A 19,750-nucleotide genomic window follows, 5' to 3' on the forward strand; every position below is an offset into this window, starting at 1 on the left:
CGGTTACCCCCCCGAGATGTCCGCTCACGCTAAAAAAAGAAATGATGATGAATGCCGTGTTTTCAACAAGACAAGGACTGCCAAGTATTTCTTTACAGAAATTAAAGGTAAAGCCGTGTGCTTAATCTGTGGTTGCTGTTTAAAGATTATAATTTGAATCGCCACTACACGACGAAGCACGAGGATAAATACCGGAATCTGTCTGATGACGCTCAAGGGAGGCTGATGGTTGATGGTAAAACTGCAAACCCAACTAGGACTTTTTACCAAACTTCCCCCCCCACCCCCCCCCAGAGATGCAGTTTCAATCACCAATTCAATGATTGTTTTTTTTTTCTTATTTTAATTTCATTTTAATTTCACATAGCCTAATAAATATTTAAGGATTAAGAGTTTAAATAAAACCATCAAAAGCAATCTGCTTTTGTAAAAAGTTAAGTTAGGTTAAATGAAATTTATCATTACGGTACATCAAAAATAATACTGAGCAAAATTTGATTGAAATATTGTCGATGTGGCCCTCCAGCAGTGCTCGGGTTGCTCATGCGGCCCTCGGCAAAAATTAATTGCCCACCCCTGGTATAAAGGATAAAGCTGGCGATATTCTTTATTTCTATATCTTAAAAAAATAGGTCACAAATACAGCATATCATTTCAATTTGAAAAAACGCTGGATTATTTGGTTTTTGGATACACGGACGATACGTTGGTCTTTTCATGGGATTGTTGATGGTAAGAAATGATATAGAAATATCACCGGACTAATTGAAGGTTTATTTAATATGTGATAACTCATCTGGAAAGTTTCATTGGATCTTTTAAAAACTAATTTTGTCTTTCGCTATTTCTTGTCTGCAAATATGAATGTCCACTCCAGAAGAGGACAGCTGGCTGCATGCAGGTCCTGCAGGTAACCAGTACATGGAGCAGAGCTTCCAACAACTGAGCTCCGTGCTGAAGCTGCCTCCCCAGGAGTCGGCCATGCAGGAGGCCCAGCGTAAAGCCCAGCTTGTGGGTCAACCTCTTGAAGCGTGGGTGGACAGCAGCATAGACACCTTCTGGGTTACAGGTGGCCTGTGCGCCACACAGCCTTCCTCTTGCCCAGCCGTGGTACCTTGCTCCAAGACCTCTTGGAGCTCTCTGTCCCCGGACCCCAAGTCTGAACTGGGCCCAGTCAAAAGTGATGGGCGGATCAGGTAGCCCCAAGAGAGGAGAGTCTGTAGACATCAACATATACACAGGAAGACTGAGGGAGAGCTGGACCTGCACTGGAGAGCTCCAAGAGAAACTGTGTGAACCGGATATAGTCTCAGAGCTCAAGGGCACATAAACAACAAGACATCTTCCTGCACTGAGGAGTCAACACATTCTCAGTCAAGTAGTTACACAGACTTAAAAGAAGAGGATGTGACTGCTGGGAATTTGCACATAGAGCTTATCAAACGCAAGGACTTGTGTCATTGTTTGCAGAACAGATACACAGCTGCCAGATGTATTGTGTTGTTTTGCTGGCACGCAGCTTGCCAGTCATGGTTGGAGTTTGAAAAAAGAAAAAAACAACAACATCTGTGCATGTTTGACTTCTGTTTGGGCGCACAGTTTTCAGTTTTTCTCTGCTTTGAAAGAATCGGGAAGCAGATAACTCAACAACAGGCTCCTCTTCATTTCAAGTGAGAGTGGAACCTCTGAATCATGTAATTGTGCTTATTTTGAAGCATTATTATGTACGCATAAGTAACAGACAGATGAAGTGCACTTTACTGTAAGGCTATAATGTTACACAGAGGTCATTTATGCAAGGATCAGAAGTCATGAGTCATGGTTAAGGTGGTCACATCACTTCCATTTCCATAGACTCTAAAGCAAATACTTGCACCATCACTCCCCTGCACAGACATATCACTAAATACTAAGACTTGTAACCTGTATTAGGAAAAGATAAGGAACGAAAGTGTAGAGAGAGTATTTAATGTTTAGTTCTGATTACTGTGACATATCATTTGAACCTGTTTTTTTTTATTGTATTTGTTTTGTTTTGTCTGTTGGTTCCTTGAACTGGCTGTAAAGTTTTACGTTGTCTTTAATGCCCATTGTTACAAAAAAGACACTCTTGAGTTGTTTATCTGGTCAAAGGAAGTGCAGAGACAGCTGCAGCATCAATGCTGCAGAAAGCCAGGTTACATTCAAAATTCCCTTGAAATACATGACAAAACAATCTCACTCAAAACAGCCAGCTACAGTTCTATGACAAAAAAAACTACAGCAGCTGGCTGCTAATGAATAGTACAAACCTTCAGAACAAGTGGGTAAGTAGTCCTTAAATTAAGATTGTTTTGCCAGCTTTTCAAGGTTAAGAATGAACTGTCAGTGTGAAATCCTCTGATAAAATGTGGTGTACTCTTTGGTACCAAAATTCTTTTGAACTAAAGCTGATTTAGCAAGAAGTTTTGAGAAGATTGATATTAGTGTCATGTTTTGTAATGGTAAATACAAGGCTACAGCCGGCTAACCTAGCTTAACACAAAGATTGTGGACAAAGGAAATGTGTAGCCCGGCTTCCAAAGGTAACTAAATCAGCCTACCAGCACATTTTTAATCTCAGTTTTTTGTTTAACCTTAACAAGATAAAAAGGGCAAATTGTCGTTTTACACTTGTTGATGTGGGCTATTTCTTGGTTGGGACTAGCTAGTTAGCTAACTAACTTCGGGAGTCTCCGCTGGTTGCCTGGCAACTATTCCCGACTAAGAAATAATGCTAGCCCAAGCCATAGCTGTTAAATTAGTTGTTTTTACACTTCTGTTTTTGTAACTTTAAACAAGCAGCATACTAAATGTTAGTTTGTGAGCTTTAGAGATACTGGTAACGTTAGGTGGATATAGTTACTCTTAGACAAAGCCAGGCAAGCTGTTTCCATTTTTTATGCTAAGCTAACTGGCTGCTGCAGGTAACTAGTTAGCTAGCAACAAAATTACCGCACAAACTATGAAAATGATATCCGTCTTCTCTTTTAAGGCTCAGCAAAACAACCCATACGTGTATTTCCCAAAATATTCACCATTTCTTTAAAATTTAAATTGTAAACTTGGTTAGACACACTGTTATTCCCCCCGTGTATCAGCTTACCGGTAAATGCAGTATTGTCACTGTGTTTGTGTGCTCTATTTGCTTCACAGGTTGGTAATTGTTCTCATTTCAATTCCTACGTTGCATTTCATATCAACTCTTTAAGTCCACCAACCAAAACATGTTAAACAGTACACTGTATGTTTGTGTTTGTGTTTTAGCCTGATCAAGAGAATCTAAGCTGCCTTTACTTGGTGCAACGATGAATTGTTTACGACGGGATATTAGCTTCCACAAATGTGCAATGAATGCCTTTTCAGAGGATAGCGAGACCCCCCTGTCTGTGTCTTAGGTTGCATTTTTACATAGTTTTAAATGTTCTTAAATAATAATAATAGTTGGCCACCATATGAGTTTTCAAGTGACCTTGCTTACCTTGCACAGTACAGTTGCTTCAGTGAAGCCCCAGCTTTATTGATATTGAAAGAGCAAGAGTAATCAGCGGAACCGATATTATTTTTCTATACTGTTTGAGAGGTGTGTATGTCGTCCGTTCATCTCCAGTGCTCTGTTAAACAATTAAAAACTGCTGTCAAATGATGTTGTATTTGACAGCCCCACCGGTCCGTGCTGCTGTGATTACCAGCAGCAGTCCTGGTTGTTAAGTCATCCGGAGCTATGAATCTTATCTGAGTAGGCAACTTCAGCATGTCACAGTTTGCCTCTAGGAAAGCTCATAGGATAGGCATCCTGACTGATGACTCAATAAAAAAATTAAAAAAACACTTGTTATGCTGTTTTGTAGTTTTTTCCTTTTACCACATATTTCATCTCTATAACTGCAATTAGGGTGATCGCTCTGGGTGTTTTTATATCCCAAATTCTACTTATATTCAACTTTTTTGTCTTAAATTAATTGTTCTCACTGGGTTTCTACGGTTTCTTTCCCTTTAAAGCAGATGGCGATAGGATATGTTTATTTGAAGGAGAGGCGCTCTCCAGGGTGCTGAACGCTTCCTGGTTGTCACTTCCTTGTTAAAATACCTAACATGGTTTATTCACCTCATAAATACTGTAAACTACACATTTGTGTTTGTTTCTGACTGGGATGCTTTCATATAAATATTTAGTGTCTTTGTTCAGGATATATACCTGAAGCATGCAGAGAAGCGGAGGAAGTGATGACAGACGGACAAAGCTGAAGGAGAGGAAGTTTAAATGTTTGGTTTATTTGCAGAAGATCGTCTGCTTTTGAACAGAAAACACATTGAAACTAGAGAACTAACGAGATGGAGGACACCTGTGAACCACAGAAGCAGGAGGAGGTGAAGCTGGTTCCCTCGGACAGTGCTTACGGGTCATCTGCCGGGGACACGGACACAGAGGACGGACAGACTCCAACATCCAACACCTTCCCCTATAATGAAGACCTGATGCACAAGGTGACCCATTCACTACTTCTATGAGTCTTGATTAGAATGTATCAGGTCTGAAATTCTCACAGATGCAGAATTACAGCTAGTTTAGTCTCGAAATTAAGTATTTTAGTATTCTTTAAAAAATATTCACTGCACAGAAAGACATAGCCACTGACAGCGGATTTCCTCAAAACGGTAATTCGGAAAACTTACAGTAAACTTAATAACTTGATACTTCATTGTTGTCAGAAAAAAATGTGATATGAATCAAATGTAGACATATTGTATAAGTAAGTGAACTTTATTTATAAAGCACCTTTCAAAACCATGGTTACGAGGCGTAGTATTGATTTTGTCTATTGCCCAATTAGTACAACAATTACATTTTATGCATGGCAATAAAAAGCATGTTTCTACAGTCTGTGACAGGACTTTTTCTGCTTTAATACTACAGCTATTTTGATGATTTGATCCCTGTGTAAGCGACAAGAAATGTCTTTGAAAATACATTATACTAAAATTTATATCCCAAAATTCCTGTCAGAACTGCTCATTGTCAGACAAGACTGAAGTTGGTACACATGACATGAGATGTGGTTTTATTAACTCTAATGTGACGGCTAAATGTGAAGTTATCCTTTAAAGACATCTGCTGAATGGTTGGGAAACATGAAAGTAAAGACACGTCCTGTTCTCTCTTTTTGCTCCACACAGCACTGATCAAGCCTGGCTTTTTCTGAAATTATGAGTTCTTTGAGATGGATTTACATTTTTAAAGGAAAAACCTCTCAATAAGGGCCTGCATTCATCCCGAATCTGTGGAAAAAATATACATTTGGTAAAGTCATTCAAAAAGTACCACTAGTATTTAAGAAACCACTGCTGTGCAATGATTTATGTATGATATGATGATGTCCTTAAGTGTAGATACTTACCAAATGATCATCCATGTCGCCATGGTCCCGCTACACGCTCTGCGGTGCCAGGTTCATCTGCTACACTCTGCGGTGCCCAGCTAAATTCTGGCTGTGCCTTGTAATGCCGCACAGTGCCCTGCATGCCATGAACTACTACAAAGAACTGCTACAAACTACTATTTTTTCTATTTTTGTATTTCCACTAACCCCAACCGGCCCGTCAGACGCCGCTACCAAGAGCCTGGGTCTGTCCGAGGTTTCTGCCTAAAAGGAGTTTTTCTCGCCACTGTCGCACTGTTGCTGCTCTGGAGGAAACTACTAGAACTGTTGGGTCCTGTAAATTCTGGAGTGTGGTCTAGACCTACTCTATGTAAAGTGGCTTGAGATAACTGTTATGAATTGATACTATAATAAAATTGAATGAAATTGAATCCACTGGATTCATTGGACACTTGCACTCGGCACTTTCATGGTAACCATCTCATTATGAGACATCTCTGGGGCTCGTCCTGATGAACCCAAACAACTCTGAGGAAGTCATGTTGCCATGAAAGGTACAGTATTCAGCATCTCTACCCTATAGGGTTCTTTTCACAGTAACCAACCCCCCCCCCCCCCTCCACCTCCGCCTCCACCTCCATCCTCACTGCATACATACAGTACATTCAGTCCCACATGTGTTTCCTGGAGATGAACTGTGCCCTCGCTGCTGCTCTGTTCGCCACAATTACATGCCAGCATTCAAATTTGATGAAGGATGCATGAAATAGTAATATGTTGATTTCACAGTGGCCAGCTAAACACTGCACAAACAGTGTTCATGGACACAGCAGCTTGCCTCTTGTGCTTTTCACACTGAGGAAAGAAAAACATGTCTCTTAATGCCTGCTATTCAAAAACAAAACAAGCATCCTATATTATTTATAGTCTATGTGCTTTGTTTGAAAATGTGCACTGTCTATTTGCTGCATTTCTAAAGCTTTTATCTGTATTTTCAGCATAAAAATGGTGGCTTTCTGAAGCATTTTAGGAGGCTACATCTCATCAACGTCTCACATTTGCATCCTGTATACATCTGCTCAAACTGGATCAATGTTGTTTTTAATGGGAGAGCTAAGTCCACCATGAAGAACTTGTGGATGTCAGTGATTAAAATGAACATATTGCAAGCTGCAGAGCGCCGCCTGCTGCGATGCTGCACAGCGTGTGGGCTCTTTGAGACTGCTGATAAGAGGCAGGCAGTGGGGCCGGCTTGCTGGAGGAAGAGGAAGAGGAGTAGGGGTTTGATAAATATCAACAAAAGAGGCATCTGCTGCAGGACACCCCCAGCAGCCTCAAATGACACAAATAACCATGGCGACAAGGCCAAATAATGCCTACGTCCAATGCTGTGGTATCAAATCAGCAGATCCCCGGTGGGGTGACGCATCACCCTCAGCCGTGAGCACTGAGGGTTATCGTGTGTGTGTGTGTGTGTTTGTTGAGAGGTTTTATTTTTATTTTTTTTAACCGTGGTGGAACTCAGAGCCGAGATATATAGAGATATATTGAAATACTCCATTACAAGGTACAATATCTGTATTTAAAATCATACTTACACAAACTAAACGTGCAGAAGGACAATCAGCTAAATGTACTTAAAGTATCAAAAGTAAAAGTGTTCAGCAGAAGTGGACTGTGACTGATAGTGCCTAGATTGGTTTTTTTTTTAATGTTGCGCTGGTCAAGGTGGAGTTAGTTTAAATAACTTACATACTGTTAGGTATTTTCATTTAGTACATTGTTTCCCAACCTAGGGGTTCAAAGGGTCACGAGTATGTAAATCTGAGGGTATTCTTTACTCACCTCTAATTTAGGCTTTTTTGTCAAATGTTGAGTAAAAAGTACAATATTACGCTATGAAAAATAGTGAAATGCAAGTATAAAGTCGCATCAAATGGGAATACTGAAGTAAAAATTGTACAGTACAGTACAGTATTGAGTTAATGTACTCAGTTACTTTCTACCTGTGGTTAGTGTTCCTTTGTGGGTGCAAGAACAACTGCAGAACATCAGCCTGAGTGAGCAGCCATCTCTGCTACAGTGATACGGTTTCAGGCCCAAACACACACACACACACACACACACACACACACACACACACACACACACACTTCACACTTCCTCCAGTACCTTCCCAGTTCTCTGTTGTACATTGGCTTTCCCTCTTAAAGGCATTCAGATGTCACATTGCATTACAAAACAGCGAGCTGTGCACTGAGCAACAGATGAATGTGTACAGTAACCTACACAATGTACCCACACACAGTGTACGTGGCCTCAGGCGATACGAGAGGAGCCAGCCGTGGAAACATGATGTCGCATCTCTCTGTGTCTCTCTGCAGACGATTCTCGTGGGAGACAGCGGAGTGGGCAAGACCTCTCTGCTGGTTCAGTTTGACCAGGGCAAGTTCATCGCAGGGTCCTTCACCGCCACTGTCGGCATTGGTTTCACAGTGAGTCCACCCTTCCTATCCTATACACACCCTCCTTGGCATGTTTTCTATCCCTCCTCCTCCTCCCCCCCTCCCCCCTGTATTGCTGTTGACTTCACTCGAGTGATGAGAAGGACATGTCGCTGCAATGTGCTGTTTGTCCTGAAGTGGTGATGTGACAGTGGAGCAGATCTTAACTGTTTCTCTGCTGTTTGTGTGCCAGTGAGGTGCAGCATGAATCAGTGCTGTTCCCCAGTGGGGCATGTTGCATCTTTTCACTGCATTCCTTACAACCTTTAACACTGTGTGTGTATGTGTGTGTGTGTTATGATTAAAGCTAGTGTGAAGACAGCACTGCTATAAAGGCATGTCAGCAGGCTGTTTTAAACAAGAGTGATTTAATGGTTTGTGACACGTGAGTTTCGTTTCACTCTGTGCAGGCAAAAGGAGACCAAACAGCAAAGACATATTAATGGATCATTCTTCAGCTGATAACTTTGGCTTTGTGTCATTGCGTTTAGAGCAGCACTAGAAGACAGAAATATGTGAGAAAGTATAAAATTGGCTTTGCCATTTTGCATTAGCATAAGATTGTGGTAGTGTATGATTCATACTTAAAATAAAATCCCTACATAAACAAAATAAGTCACTATGCTGCATATGTGTACTGGATTTAAAGTCAAGGGTAAGACAGACTTTGATCATTTTCTATTCTCATCTTTATTTTTCTTTTCCTTAAATCCAGAGTAGGTAAACATCTTCATATTCATTTTTATGTAATCTTATTAAGGTTTTCAGCCTCTTTTCAGACACACTTCTCTTCACTAATTTATTATAAACTATCATAAATAATAAGGCAGCGGGTTTAACATACAGGGACAAACGGTAAATCTACAAACTTCTTTTTGACCCTAATCAAAATTAAATCAACCATTCAATCAGCTCCATTTACAAATGCTTGTTTCCTGTTCATGCCAGAGGGGTGAGATGCTGCCTGCAGCTGCCAGTGACACAGAGTGATGAGTTCATATGTTCAGACAAGAGATTGCATGTCAGTTATATAACATAAATCATCTCTGACCATGTGTCATTGAGTCCTGTCACACACAGAAAGGTGTGGAGACTTCATTTGAACACTGGGGGGAGACAAACACTGGAGGAAAAAGATTCATATTTTCACTCAATGAAACCGTTTTAGACATGTATGACATGCTAATTAAATGAAGGGATTTTGATTATCGAATATGTTCTTGACAATAAAAGACTTGGGTCATTGTTTTTTTGGTTGCCTGCTCTGAGGAGGGATGTTTAAAAAAAACAAATGGGCTGATAAAGAAGCTATAACAACCAGAAACGATAGGAACTACTTTATGGTAATATAAGATGGTCTTGTCTTCATTTGCATATTTGGAAAAAGGTTTTTGGACCAGATTTGGGTGCCATTTTACGCACCAAGAACAGTTGATCTATCTTGAGTAAATTCACGTCAAGTGTATTTCAACTCACAGACTGTCACAGTGGAGCATCTTTCCTCCTCTCTGCTCTCCTCTCGGACCCTCTCAATGACCGCGGATGAGTCCGCCATGGGGACAATGGGGACAATGTTAGCCTGCAAAGACACTGGTGTTTTCATTCATAAGAAAAGACAGAGTTGTTTGAGCTGTCGACATCCTCACGTGCTCAGTTAACCACCTGTCCACGCCGGGATGCAGAGAAAGGTTCCCGCCTGCTAGTCATCACCGCGTTCTTGACTGGTGGATGCAGACGCAGAAGCGCTGCGTAACATTGATTGTTTTTCTCAAGTTTTCGACCTGTCGCATCCTGTGCGATATTAAAGGTGTGATTTTTTTTTCTCTCCCCGGAAAGCGCCTGGTGATCATTGTGTGGCCACGCGCAGTAATGCGAGCAAAGGGGCTGGAGGCTGGCGGAGACCGGGACTGAGTGGCGGAGATCTCACAGACACCGCGCGCGTCTTTGGACACACCTCGGAGATTAACTGTGGTTTGGCTTTTCTTTAGCCTGCGCCTTTTTTGACATTGCGATGTCCACAAGAAAGACATCGTTGACGGACAAGCAGGCTAAAAACGGAACATCAAAATATGTGTTGGAGAGATGCGCTTCTGTTAACGAGTATTATGATATTGCCTTCAAGGTGTGTATTTCCGTCTCGTCTTGTGCGTTTTTGTTTTTTGTTTGGGGTGCTGTTCGTGGAACAGGTGTTTAAATGTACTGTAGGTTTAACACAAAAACAACTGGGTGTCTGCTGCAACAACATGACTGTTGACTCTCCACATCTGGAGAATGAGCTTACTGAGTCAAAAACATTTAACTAACAGTTATTAGTACATTATTATTACATTAGCCTGTCCTTATGCATTCTCCTGGTTAAACGGGCAATGGCACCTAGTCCTCGATTTGATTTGAAGAAGTCTCTCTGAGCCTTTAAATGTCTCGAGGTTGCTTTAATTGTCCGCCCTTACTGATAGGCAAATATTTGCTGAGGGTGTACTTGTTGCTCCATCTCATTAAATATTTACAAGAGCTGCTCAGGCACACCTGCAACTGTTTAATAAAGACCCACCGACAAAAGACGACAAAGTTAAATTCAAGTTTGATTGCAATGTTATTTATGAACACTGCTTGTGTATACAGCTATGACTCACTGTGTGAATAACTGTGCTGGGTGGACTGTCTAATTACACATCCTGTTGTTGTTATGCTGATTAGTTTTGAATGCATTTTGAATAATGAGAGATTAAATTACAGATTTGGTTGAAACGTCTTGAGTCCTCTCTAGAGAGTCACATGTTGGTGAGAGCTCAGACATACAATGTCAGACATACAGCACAACACTATCTTTGGTTGTATTTGCCATATTATAATATTAACTGAAATCTTACCATAATAAGACAATGCACAGCATCTGACTCAAACATCATGATCCCAGTTGGGACATACTTTTCCTCACTCAGTTGCAAAATTATTTATGCAACACATCCGTCCGCTTTAAGTTCCTCTTTAGGGGAGACTGTAATTCTTCATGTTCTACAAGCTGTCAGTCATGTTGTAACTTGTTGTCCTTCTTCTCTGGTGGTGGGTTTGCTCTAGGTGATGCTGCTGGGGGACTCGTCCGTGGGGAAGACGTGCGCCTTGGTGCGCTTTAAAGATGGGGCATTTCTGGGAGGCAACTTTATATCCACCGTTGGAATAGACTTTAGGGTGAGAGAGATACTATCGAACAGTCTCAGCAAAAGTACTCATTATACTGTTTGTAATTTCTATGTTTGTGTTATTGCCTGTTCTTGTTACTATTAAGAGGGAACATTTAGCATCTGAAAAACAACCTAATGGTAATTAAAGCAACAAGGGATCCACATAGTAAAGTGACTCTAGCCCAATTATCACCTTACTTCAGTGCAGAACACTTTGTCACTCTGTGATGATAGCACCAAATGTACAAATCCTCCCACCAATCAGTCAAGTTCACAGACGGCTTGTGCTGCGAGGCGCTGTGGATGGCTTTATAAATGCCTTGGCAGATGCCTGCCCACGTCTCCGTCTCCTGGAAAGATTGGCTGCAGCTCAACACGGTCCTGGAGGAGTCACACTGCTGACAGACGAGCTCCTACCTAGTCGCATATACCTCATGCACGCACACACACACACACACACACACACACACACACACACACACACACACACACACACACACACGCAGTGACTCTTACTGAATTGAGATGTCAGATTTCTACTGTAACTCTTCCTCTGCAGGGATGAACATGAAAATAGGCTGTTTGGAGTGAGTGTTTTGACCTGCTGTTTCCCTCCAATCAACGCAAAACACGTACACTAATGGCAGTCAAGTAGTTCCGACTCGAGGAGGAAATTGTGTTGCATTAGTGATGTTTTTTTCTTTGGATGGGGGTGTAGACAAAAGAGAGGGTAATGGATGTCTGACAGCTATATAAACATTGTTTATATGAAGCACGGACACTTCATTTTGCCACGACTCAAGCAAAAGCGATAAGGACTGCAGCCATTACCCATTCATAAAATGCATTAAAAACAGAACTGACACTGATTTACACATATATTCATTGGAAAAAAAACATGATGGATTTAGCGTCAGAATACTCATTCAGAAGAATGGCTCTTAATGTAAGCAATTTCCGTTTTCTCACTTATGTTTATGAAAAGGGGCAAAGCTGCTTAGAAACAGAGTCATCTGAGAGGAGCAGTTGAGTCAATATGCTGAGGTTGTCTTTTGTGCATGGATAGGCAGGCAGGCGGGCTGTTATGGCAGCTTGTAACATTGTCGGTCTATTTTCGGCATGCTTCCTGGTAGCAGTTTCTCAGCATGCAGGCTCTTCTCACGTCATAATTGAGGGTAAAAATGGAAACCCATGGCAACTAATGCAGGGGTTGAACCATGTCCATTTTGGCTTGGCAGATGATTCAAAAGGTGGCAGATTTAGCTTTGCACACATGGCAGAGTTTTCCTTTGCTACTGTGTAACTCTGTCTGCATTTCTTTTGGGTGCATTTCCGTTGTATTCACAGGAAAGGCTGTGGCTGTTAGTGATGACCTGTCACTGATGCAAAGTTATGAAGTGATTGAGGAAGTGCTGCAGAACATTTGCTAGTCACACTTACTTGCTTCATGTCGGTGTTTTTTTGCAGTGCAGAGTTGAAATGTGGTTGTGACCTGGCTTGTTGCTGTTGCAGGTCATTGTAACAAAAAATAACCCCCAACCCCCGTGAAACACACCATGGGAGAACTTGTGTTTCTGTTGTTGCATGTTAAAATCCTGGATGTTACATCAACCTTTATTTGTACTTCACTCCTAATTCTACACTTTCATTCACTACATTCCATTTCTTTTCTTTTTTTTTTACATTTTTTAACTATTTTAAGCCAGTCCTTTCTCTACAGGAAATCAGAGAGCACCCCTACGGGGCTGCAGGAAATAACGGGGGAGTCAGTTGTTAATGCTGCCAGTCGTCATTCTCTCTGTTGTGTAATTAAGTCTAATCCCAGGACCTTGTTGTTGTGTGGGTGTTGCAAATTACTTTCTCTGCCAGCATTCAAAGCCACTTTTAGTTGTCTTGTTTCTTTTACCACATGCTGATTGCCTTAAGCTTTTTTTAGTCTTTTTCACTCCAGTCTTTTAAGAATATGTTGGATTGTCAGACTCTCACAGCTTTTCTCGTTTCTGCAGAATAAAGTGGTGGATGTCGACAACATGAAAGTCAAACTTCAGGTGAGAACATGGGCCTTTTCTACAGACACTGCTTTATTTCAGTTCAACAAATGTCAGATCACCTTAGCAGCTATTGACCTATATATTGACTCACGTGGTTGTGGTAGATTATGTAGAATCCAAATTAATCAGAAAAGTCATTTACAAATTATAGTAACTTGACGGTCATTGTTTGCCGTGCCAATCCAGCCAAAGTCTCTGATATTGTAGTAATATGAGCAAGTCGGCAGGGTTATGTGCCTGCAGCAAGCTGTTTATCTACAGCAAATACCTGTCTATCATCATAACCTGTTCATTCAACACTGAGTGGGAGGTACCTAATTTAGATTCCTCTGCTAGCTTGAGGAAATCCTTATTTGTTCTTGCACAGACCTTAAACGTAATAAAATCCTGTTATTAATTCCAAAATAGACTACCACAACGAGTATCATGTATTATAGAATGGAAATACGTAAAAGCTAAGGTTGACGGAAAAGGCTTTCACATTTTTAGGCCGACTGGATAGACAGTGTGACAGATTGATAGGATGTAACACTGTCATTGCATGTTTATTTGAGCCAATTATTACATACGACCTCAAAACTGCCCTCTACCTAATATGTGGAAAGCACAGTAACAGCAAACACAGTGGGTCCTCTCAGCTCTCCAACTACTTCTTAAAAACTACCTGGATGTCATTAATTAATTTAATTGAATACATGTAAAAATGTGATTTAAAAAAGATTGACTTTCAAATCAAGACTCCACTAGAGTCACTAGCCCAATGGCAGTTATTGCTACTTTACTAAGCTAGGCTAGCAAGGTGTAAGTTCATTTAAATTGATGCATTTCAATTATAGGAAACAGCTACAGCTTTAAAGCTGTTTTCTGCTGTTGTTTTTTTTGTTACAGATAAATGGCATAGACAAACAACATCAGATCAAAATCCGGTTTCAACAAACATTTTATTAAATATATAGACATTTGCCTTGTAGACAGTATAAGGGTGTGTTTCTGCATCAGTTGTTCCCTGATTGCTGCAAAGATGTTCAGTTTTTGTGCTATGCAAAGCTAGGCTACTCATCCTACCTTCTAGCCTGTACCAAGTAATTACAATTACCAATATGTCAGTTTGCCATAATTGATGTATTTCATTTACAGGAACTTGGTAGAAAAGTAAATTTAACTTCAGCCATCTATATGGCTGACCAGCTGGAACTAGCAAAATTTGTCTCTCTTGCTTTGACTGTTGGTTGATTGTTGTTTTTTTTAAAGCTATTTTCTAGATTTGTTTTTTTATTCTATGCCAAAACAAGTCCGATTCTGGTCTTACATTCTTGTAGTATAGTAAGTATAAGTATAATTTCTGCAGTTTGGCTTTGTATGGCGGTATAATGGTAGGCCCTATTTCTTTGCTTTGCCGTTGGCGGATTCTTCAGAAGGTTCAGTTTTCCGTTTTCCCACGTTAGCTGCTGTGTAATTATGTGGTTTGTTATGCAGATCTGGGATACAGCTGGCCAAGAGAGATTCCGAAGTGTAACGCACGCCTACTACAGAGATGCCCAGGGTGACTTTTGCTTTTCTTATTTTTACTTCCTTGTGCCATGTGTGTGTTAGTGTGTGGGAATGGGTGGTGTAAGGGTGCAAACTGACTGAGATGTGTACTTTGTAGTGTGCATAGAAAGTGTGCGTAGGTGTTGATGTGTGTGTTGCCCAAGACATTGTGCAGTAGCAATAAAGGTGTTCTGTTTTCTTTCACAGCATTACTTTTGCTTTATGATATCACCAGCAAGCTGTCGTTTGACAATATCAGGGTGAGCTTATATCACATTACTTTCCTTTTCTTCTTTCTCTCTCCCTCTCTCTCTCTCTCTCTCTCCTCTTTGTCTTCTCTCTTCATTTTCACTTCCTAAACCTTCTCAAGCTGAACACTCTTTCTGTTTACATGCAAAGTACTGTGAGGACCTCCAACATTTTCTCAAAGCCCTCTTTGGAAATGACATGATGTTAAAGTTTGCCTCGCTACACAGTTTTCAATTTCAGTAATGACAAACAATAAACGTGTTCAAGGATAAGAGTGTCTGAGTCTCACCATGATTAATTGGAGGATGGTAATAAAACACAGCTCAGGAGGAGAGTGAAATTGCAGATTTTAAGTGGTGGTATTTGTTTTGTTTATAGACTAATCTTTCTTTCTCTCCCCCCCCCCTCTCCTTTATCTATCTTACTTTTATACTTTCAAAGGCTTGGCTGACTGAAATACACGAGTATGCCCAGAACGATGTGGTCATCATGTTGCTCGGCAACAAGGTGAGCAGAGCTTCCTTTTTTCAAGATCAGGAGGATAACTAGTTTTATAGTTTTAACACATTCTATCTCACTCAAACAGTGAATGCTTAAAAGCCAAAGAAAATGTCTCCACTGTGCAGCACATGCATTAATGGCAAACTCTCACATGCTTATTTTAGCATTTGGGAGCGATTTGCGGTCTTAATTCTGTTTGTGTGTCTTTATTGATTTATGTTTTTGTGTGTGAGAAGAATTTCCCCGCGGCCAATTTACAGAATCCACATCAACACATTGATTTCTCACCCTTGATGCGATGCAATTTGATCATAATGACAGGGAAGAATACATGAATGAATCAATTAAACCATTTCCTCCACAATGCTGCTCCTGATGAAAAGAAAGAATTTCATGTCTCACTGCAGCCAGTAGTCATTGCTGATATATTTCTAAGCTCCCTCTGGTGGCTCAGACAGGACTTGCCCTTCCGCAGGGTCAGAGATGTCACACAGCAGCAGCTCAGATCATTTGCTGTGAGAGCAGCATGACTGCCGGCATCAGTCTGTGGGAGTGCTGCTCTTCTGCCAGAGGTGGAGTTTCTGACATCTCATCAGTCTAAAGGAGCTCTGGCTCAGCAGCTGGCGGCAGATAGGAGGACGTGTGGGTTGACACGATGCTGCATCACTGTAGCTAATGGCATGGTGAATCTATAACCCCATCTCTGCTGTTAATGCATTGTTTTCTCTTCCCGCTGCTGCCTTGGCAGGCAGACATGGTTGCAGATAGGGTCGTGAAGAAGGAGGATGGAGAGAAGCTGGCAAAGGTAATGTAGGATGGCTCCATGTGGTCATATTCTCAACAAAAGACACTGACTCCTGACTCTCACCTGTCTAATGTTTTATTTATCGTAGGAGTATGGTGTACCATTTATGGAGACCAGTGCCAAGACAGGAGTCAATGTGGAGCTGGCCTTTCTTGCTATAGCAAAGTAAGTCCTGAAGCAGCACTGATAAATATTTTATATTGGCAGTGGTTGAAATGACTAAGTGTAATGTAAAAGGTGTAGCTCAGAAAATCTCCACCTGACTCTGCAGTTCTCCTCAGCTCTACTGAACTTTTTTTTTTAGCTCTTAGTTTTGGCTTCCCAGCACAAATTGTTACTGTTAGGGTTCACTCAGCAGGCAGCTATTATCACTGTAGAAGCTCTAAAAACCCACTGTACACTCCCTGCCCAATGTGGCACACAGTTAGCGACTAGCTGCTGAACATAATGGGGCATTTAGCAGCTAAATAGCCTGATAATTCACTCAGGAGTTGGTAAAACAACTAAAATAGAGTGAATATTGGCCAGAAACATGGTTCCAAATAAATGATGATGTAGCTTTGCTTCAGCTGGATATAAAATTATAATTTTAACATTTTGTGTGTTTATAGCTTGTTGCGCCGCACTCAAGTGAAAAATAAAATAGTTCATGAGAGGTTCATGATAATATAATATAATATAAATTCTAATAATTCTAAGCCTATTTTGCCTTTTTGCTTAATGATGCACAATAGAATGTTTCCAACTTTGTGGCAACAGCTCGGGGAAGACCCTCTTCTGTGTGTTGTTGTGTGCTGTACAGGAGAGAAATCCCTGAAGAATCAAATACATGTGTTTCTTAGTGTCAGACACATGATTGGTTAATCGGCCATGTGTCTTTTTTTTTTTTTTTAAAAGAGGCCTTGTGGCAGTTTTTGTCCATGTCTTTATTACAAGATGCTGGAAAGAAGCGACAGGTGGAAAGTCTGTAGAGAAGACCTTTCTCCACGCCCCACCAGCCACCTAAATGAGAGAAACAAAACAAATACACTCGGGGATCATACAGAGAAGTCATTTGCACTTTTCTAATTTCCAGAGTCAAATTGATCCCCAAAACAAATATTTTACGCTTCAAAGGCTACATCGTCTTTTGAATAGTCCTTTGCAGGGATGAAACCAATTGCGCTAAAAAAGTGCACTTTTCTCTGCTTGTGGAAGAAAGGCCAAACTGAAGTGAGGTTTCATATAAGGGGTTTGTATTTTAATCTGCGTATGTAACGCATATAGCTGACCTATTGTTGCAGACTCTTGTATTCGCTTTTTATACTTTCCTTTGACTTGGCATTAATGCTCACAAGTCTCCATCTAATTCCTGCAACTAATACATTCTAATGTTTTTTTGCTAATTCCTTGTCTGTTCCTATTGAATCGTTATAATGGGATTTTGCATGTCTGTGGCTCCCCGTGGATCTCTGTGTAATATCTGGTTTTGACTGACTTCCTTGTGCAAAGACCTTTCTCCTTGAAAGGCAGGAAATGTGAAAATGATTGTCATTTAGTCTAAAAATTAGTGGTTGTGCAGCATGTTCCCAGAGCTGTGGAAGAAAATGGTGTGTGTGTGATTTTCTATCTTCATGTGTATTTGAAGTGAATGTTAGATTAAATGAGTCATGCCAGAGGCATCTTGATTAAATCTCAGTAGCCTACAGATAGTTGTTTCTCTCCCTCGCTCTTTTTATTACGCTTCCGTTCTCATTTTCTTGATTTGCTCGCCGTGTCTGTGCTCCATCCCACACATCCACCCCCTCTGTTTCTCACTCCCTGTATCTCTCTCCATCAGGGAGCTGAAGCACAGAGCAACACAGCAGCAGAATGAGCCCAAGTTCCAGATACACGACTACATCGAGTCTAAGAAGCACAAGTCTAGCTGCTGTGGACTCATGTAACTGATCCTGATCACCAGGCAGAAAGAGACACAGAGAGAGAGAGAGAGAGAGAAAGAGAGGGAGGCAGTGAGGGTGTGGGAACGAGATATAAACCAACAAAAAAAGTCAGCTCTCTTACAAAAAAGCCAATCCCAGCACCAAACCTGAGGAGCGGACAACCTCGCCTTCTCCACTGAGCTTTTAGCTTGAATGGAAAGTCAATCTGGATTTACCGTCATCCCTTAAATCTATTTCATGTCATGCGTAGAAGTGTTTGTGGTCTTTGTGGTGACAGTTGTACTAAACTAAAAGTCAGGAGTTGCAATCTGAAATGCTATATCCATCTGCAGGGACAAACGTATATATTTATCTTTCTATTCTGCATAGATGGAAACTCAACATTTGTCAGTTGGGATGAAAAATATGGCACCCAAGTGATTCGTTTATTATTTGGGCAGCGGAAATGTTCGCGCTCCACATGGACAGACACATTGCACTTAAAGGGTAACATCACGCACCCTCAAATTCTGCTTGAACTTGGAGTGTCTATCCATTTTCCATGGGCCCATGTGATGTGTGTACTGCCACTGAAGAGAAATAAATCAGGCTCATGTACAGCGTTTCTTGGCGCTTGCTAATGCTAACGCTAGCAGGGGCCAACAAGCATTGTACACCTCGGAGTCTTGTCTATTTTGTCTCAGTTAAAAAGGAGCCAGAGAATACGGCTGAACCAAATCCGAGCAGACAGAAACAAAATACCTGTATAAACATCATATGCCAACAAGAATCTTTGTGATTTATGTGTACTGCACATAGTTCAGAACCCAGCTTGACTTGTAATGAAACTGTTTTGGTTGCTGTTAAACTGAGCTTCAGTAACGTTGTCCATAGTGAACTTAATTACTTGGGCTCTGTTTGGTCCTGCGGCAGAAACTGAAGTTCTATTTTAGAACTGTCGCCATTTTTTATCTTGCAGTTTACAGGTTTGATTTTTGATAAATGGCAGTTTTATATGAACAATTAATATGATTGTTGATGTCGATATAGCATTTTTCCCTGCAACTCTTAGTTTGTTTCTGTCCCTGTTTATACCAGGCTGTGAACTGAATCCCTTTTAGCATTTTTCTTTGATAACTCAGTGCGTGTGAGAAGTGGACTTCAGTGTCACAGTCAGATTGTAGCTAAAATGATTCCATCTGTTCACATCTGTACTGCTGTTAGATAGAATAAAGCCAACTTTTTAAGGGCGCACGACCACTGTGTGTCTGTCTGTACTACATTTCAATTCAGAGCCACTGAAACTTCATTCAAATACTGTACATGTAATAGTGCTGGAGGATCATCCCAATGTTGCAACAGGCTTCATACAAAATGATAATTATCATGAACCATTCACACACAGAGGGCACTCCCAAACATTGTGGTGTCTCCTTTAACGATGGATGTTGCTGTACCGAAACTGTATTTGCTCATGCATCGTGTAACTCGTTTCTCTGTACAATGTCCATTATGAATTGCTTGATGTCACATTTGTCCCTCTTCTGATCACGGTGGGAGTGCCACAAAGTGCCATGAAAAGTGCTTTGTTATCATGTTGTATAAAAAAAAGTATATTTTGTAATGTA

The 19,750-nt window shown here is 40.8% G+C and overlaps 2 protein-coding genes across 5 annotated transcripts in view; both read left to right on the top strand.

Annotated features, from left to right (window-relative positions):
• The window catches only part of xylt2 (xylosyltransferase II), a 15,765-nt gene extending 12,089 nt beyond the window's left edge, over positions 1-3,676 (top strand). Inside the window, exon 11 of one of the 2 annotated variants that reach the window (XM_032538696.1) lies at positions 878-3,676. In XM_032538696.1, the coding sequence (XP_032394587.1) occupies positions 878-1,200 (323 nt within the window). In that variant the 3' untranslated portion in view covers positions 1,201-3,676. The remainder of the gene's footprint in view (positions 1-877) is intronic. The other variant, XM_032538697.1, reaches the window with a different exon arrangement.
• Positions 3,677-7,641: 3,965 nt separating this feature from the next.
• Positions 7,642-19,750, top strand: LOC116703767 (ras-related protein Rab-37). 3 transcript variants are annotated; one of them, XM_032538743.1, is made up of 9 exons: positions 9,509-10,025; positions 10,982-11,092; positions 13,092-13,133; positions 14,613-14,679; positions 14,874-14,926; positions 15,357-15,422; positions 16,165-16,221; positions 16,310-16,386; positions 18,041-19,750. In XM_032538743.1, the coding sequence occupies exons 1-9, from the start codon at positions 9,915-9,917 to the stop codon at positions 18,144-18,146; spliced, it is 690 nt and encodes a 229-aa protein (XP_032394634.1). In that variant the 5' UTR covers positions 9,509-9,914; the 3' UTR covers positions 18,147-19,750. The 3 variants fall into 3 exon arrangements, with proteins under 3 accessions (XP_032394632.1, XP_032394635.1, XP_032394634.1); XM_032538741.1 differs by lacking the exons at positions 9,509-10,025; positions 10,982-11,092 and adding an exon at positions 7,642-7,894; XM_032538744.1 differs by lacking the exon at positions 10,982-11,092 and having other exon boundaries at positions 9,505-10,025.

The sequence above is a fragment of the Etheostoma spectabile genome, chromosome 15 (assembly GCF_008692095.1).
Source record: "Etheostoma spectabile isolate EspeVRDwgs_2016 chromosome 15, UIUC_Espe_1.0, whole genome shotgun sequence".
Lineage (NCBI taxonomy): Eukaryota > Metazoa > Chordata > Actinopteri > Perciformes > Percidae > Etheostoma > Etheostoma spectabile.

Excerpts from the sequence above, each read along its gene's own strand:
- LOC116703767 (XM_032538741.1), top strand. The coding sequence starts at position 7,667 with ATGAATGTGTACAGTAACCTACACAATGTACCCACACACAGTGTACGT. Across the intron at positions 7,895-13,091 it reads CTGTCGGCATTGGTTTCACA|AATAAAGTGGTGGATGTCGA; the intron begins GTGAGTCCACCC and ends TCGTTTCTGCAG. Across the intron at positions 16,387-18,040 it reads GCCTTTCTTGCTATAGCAAA|GGAGCTGAAGCACAGAGCAA; the intron begins GTAAGTCCTGAA and ends TCTCTCCATCAG.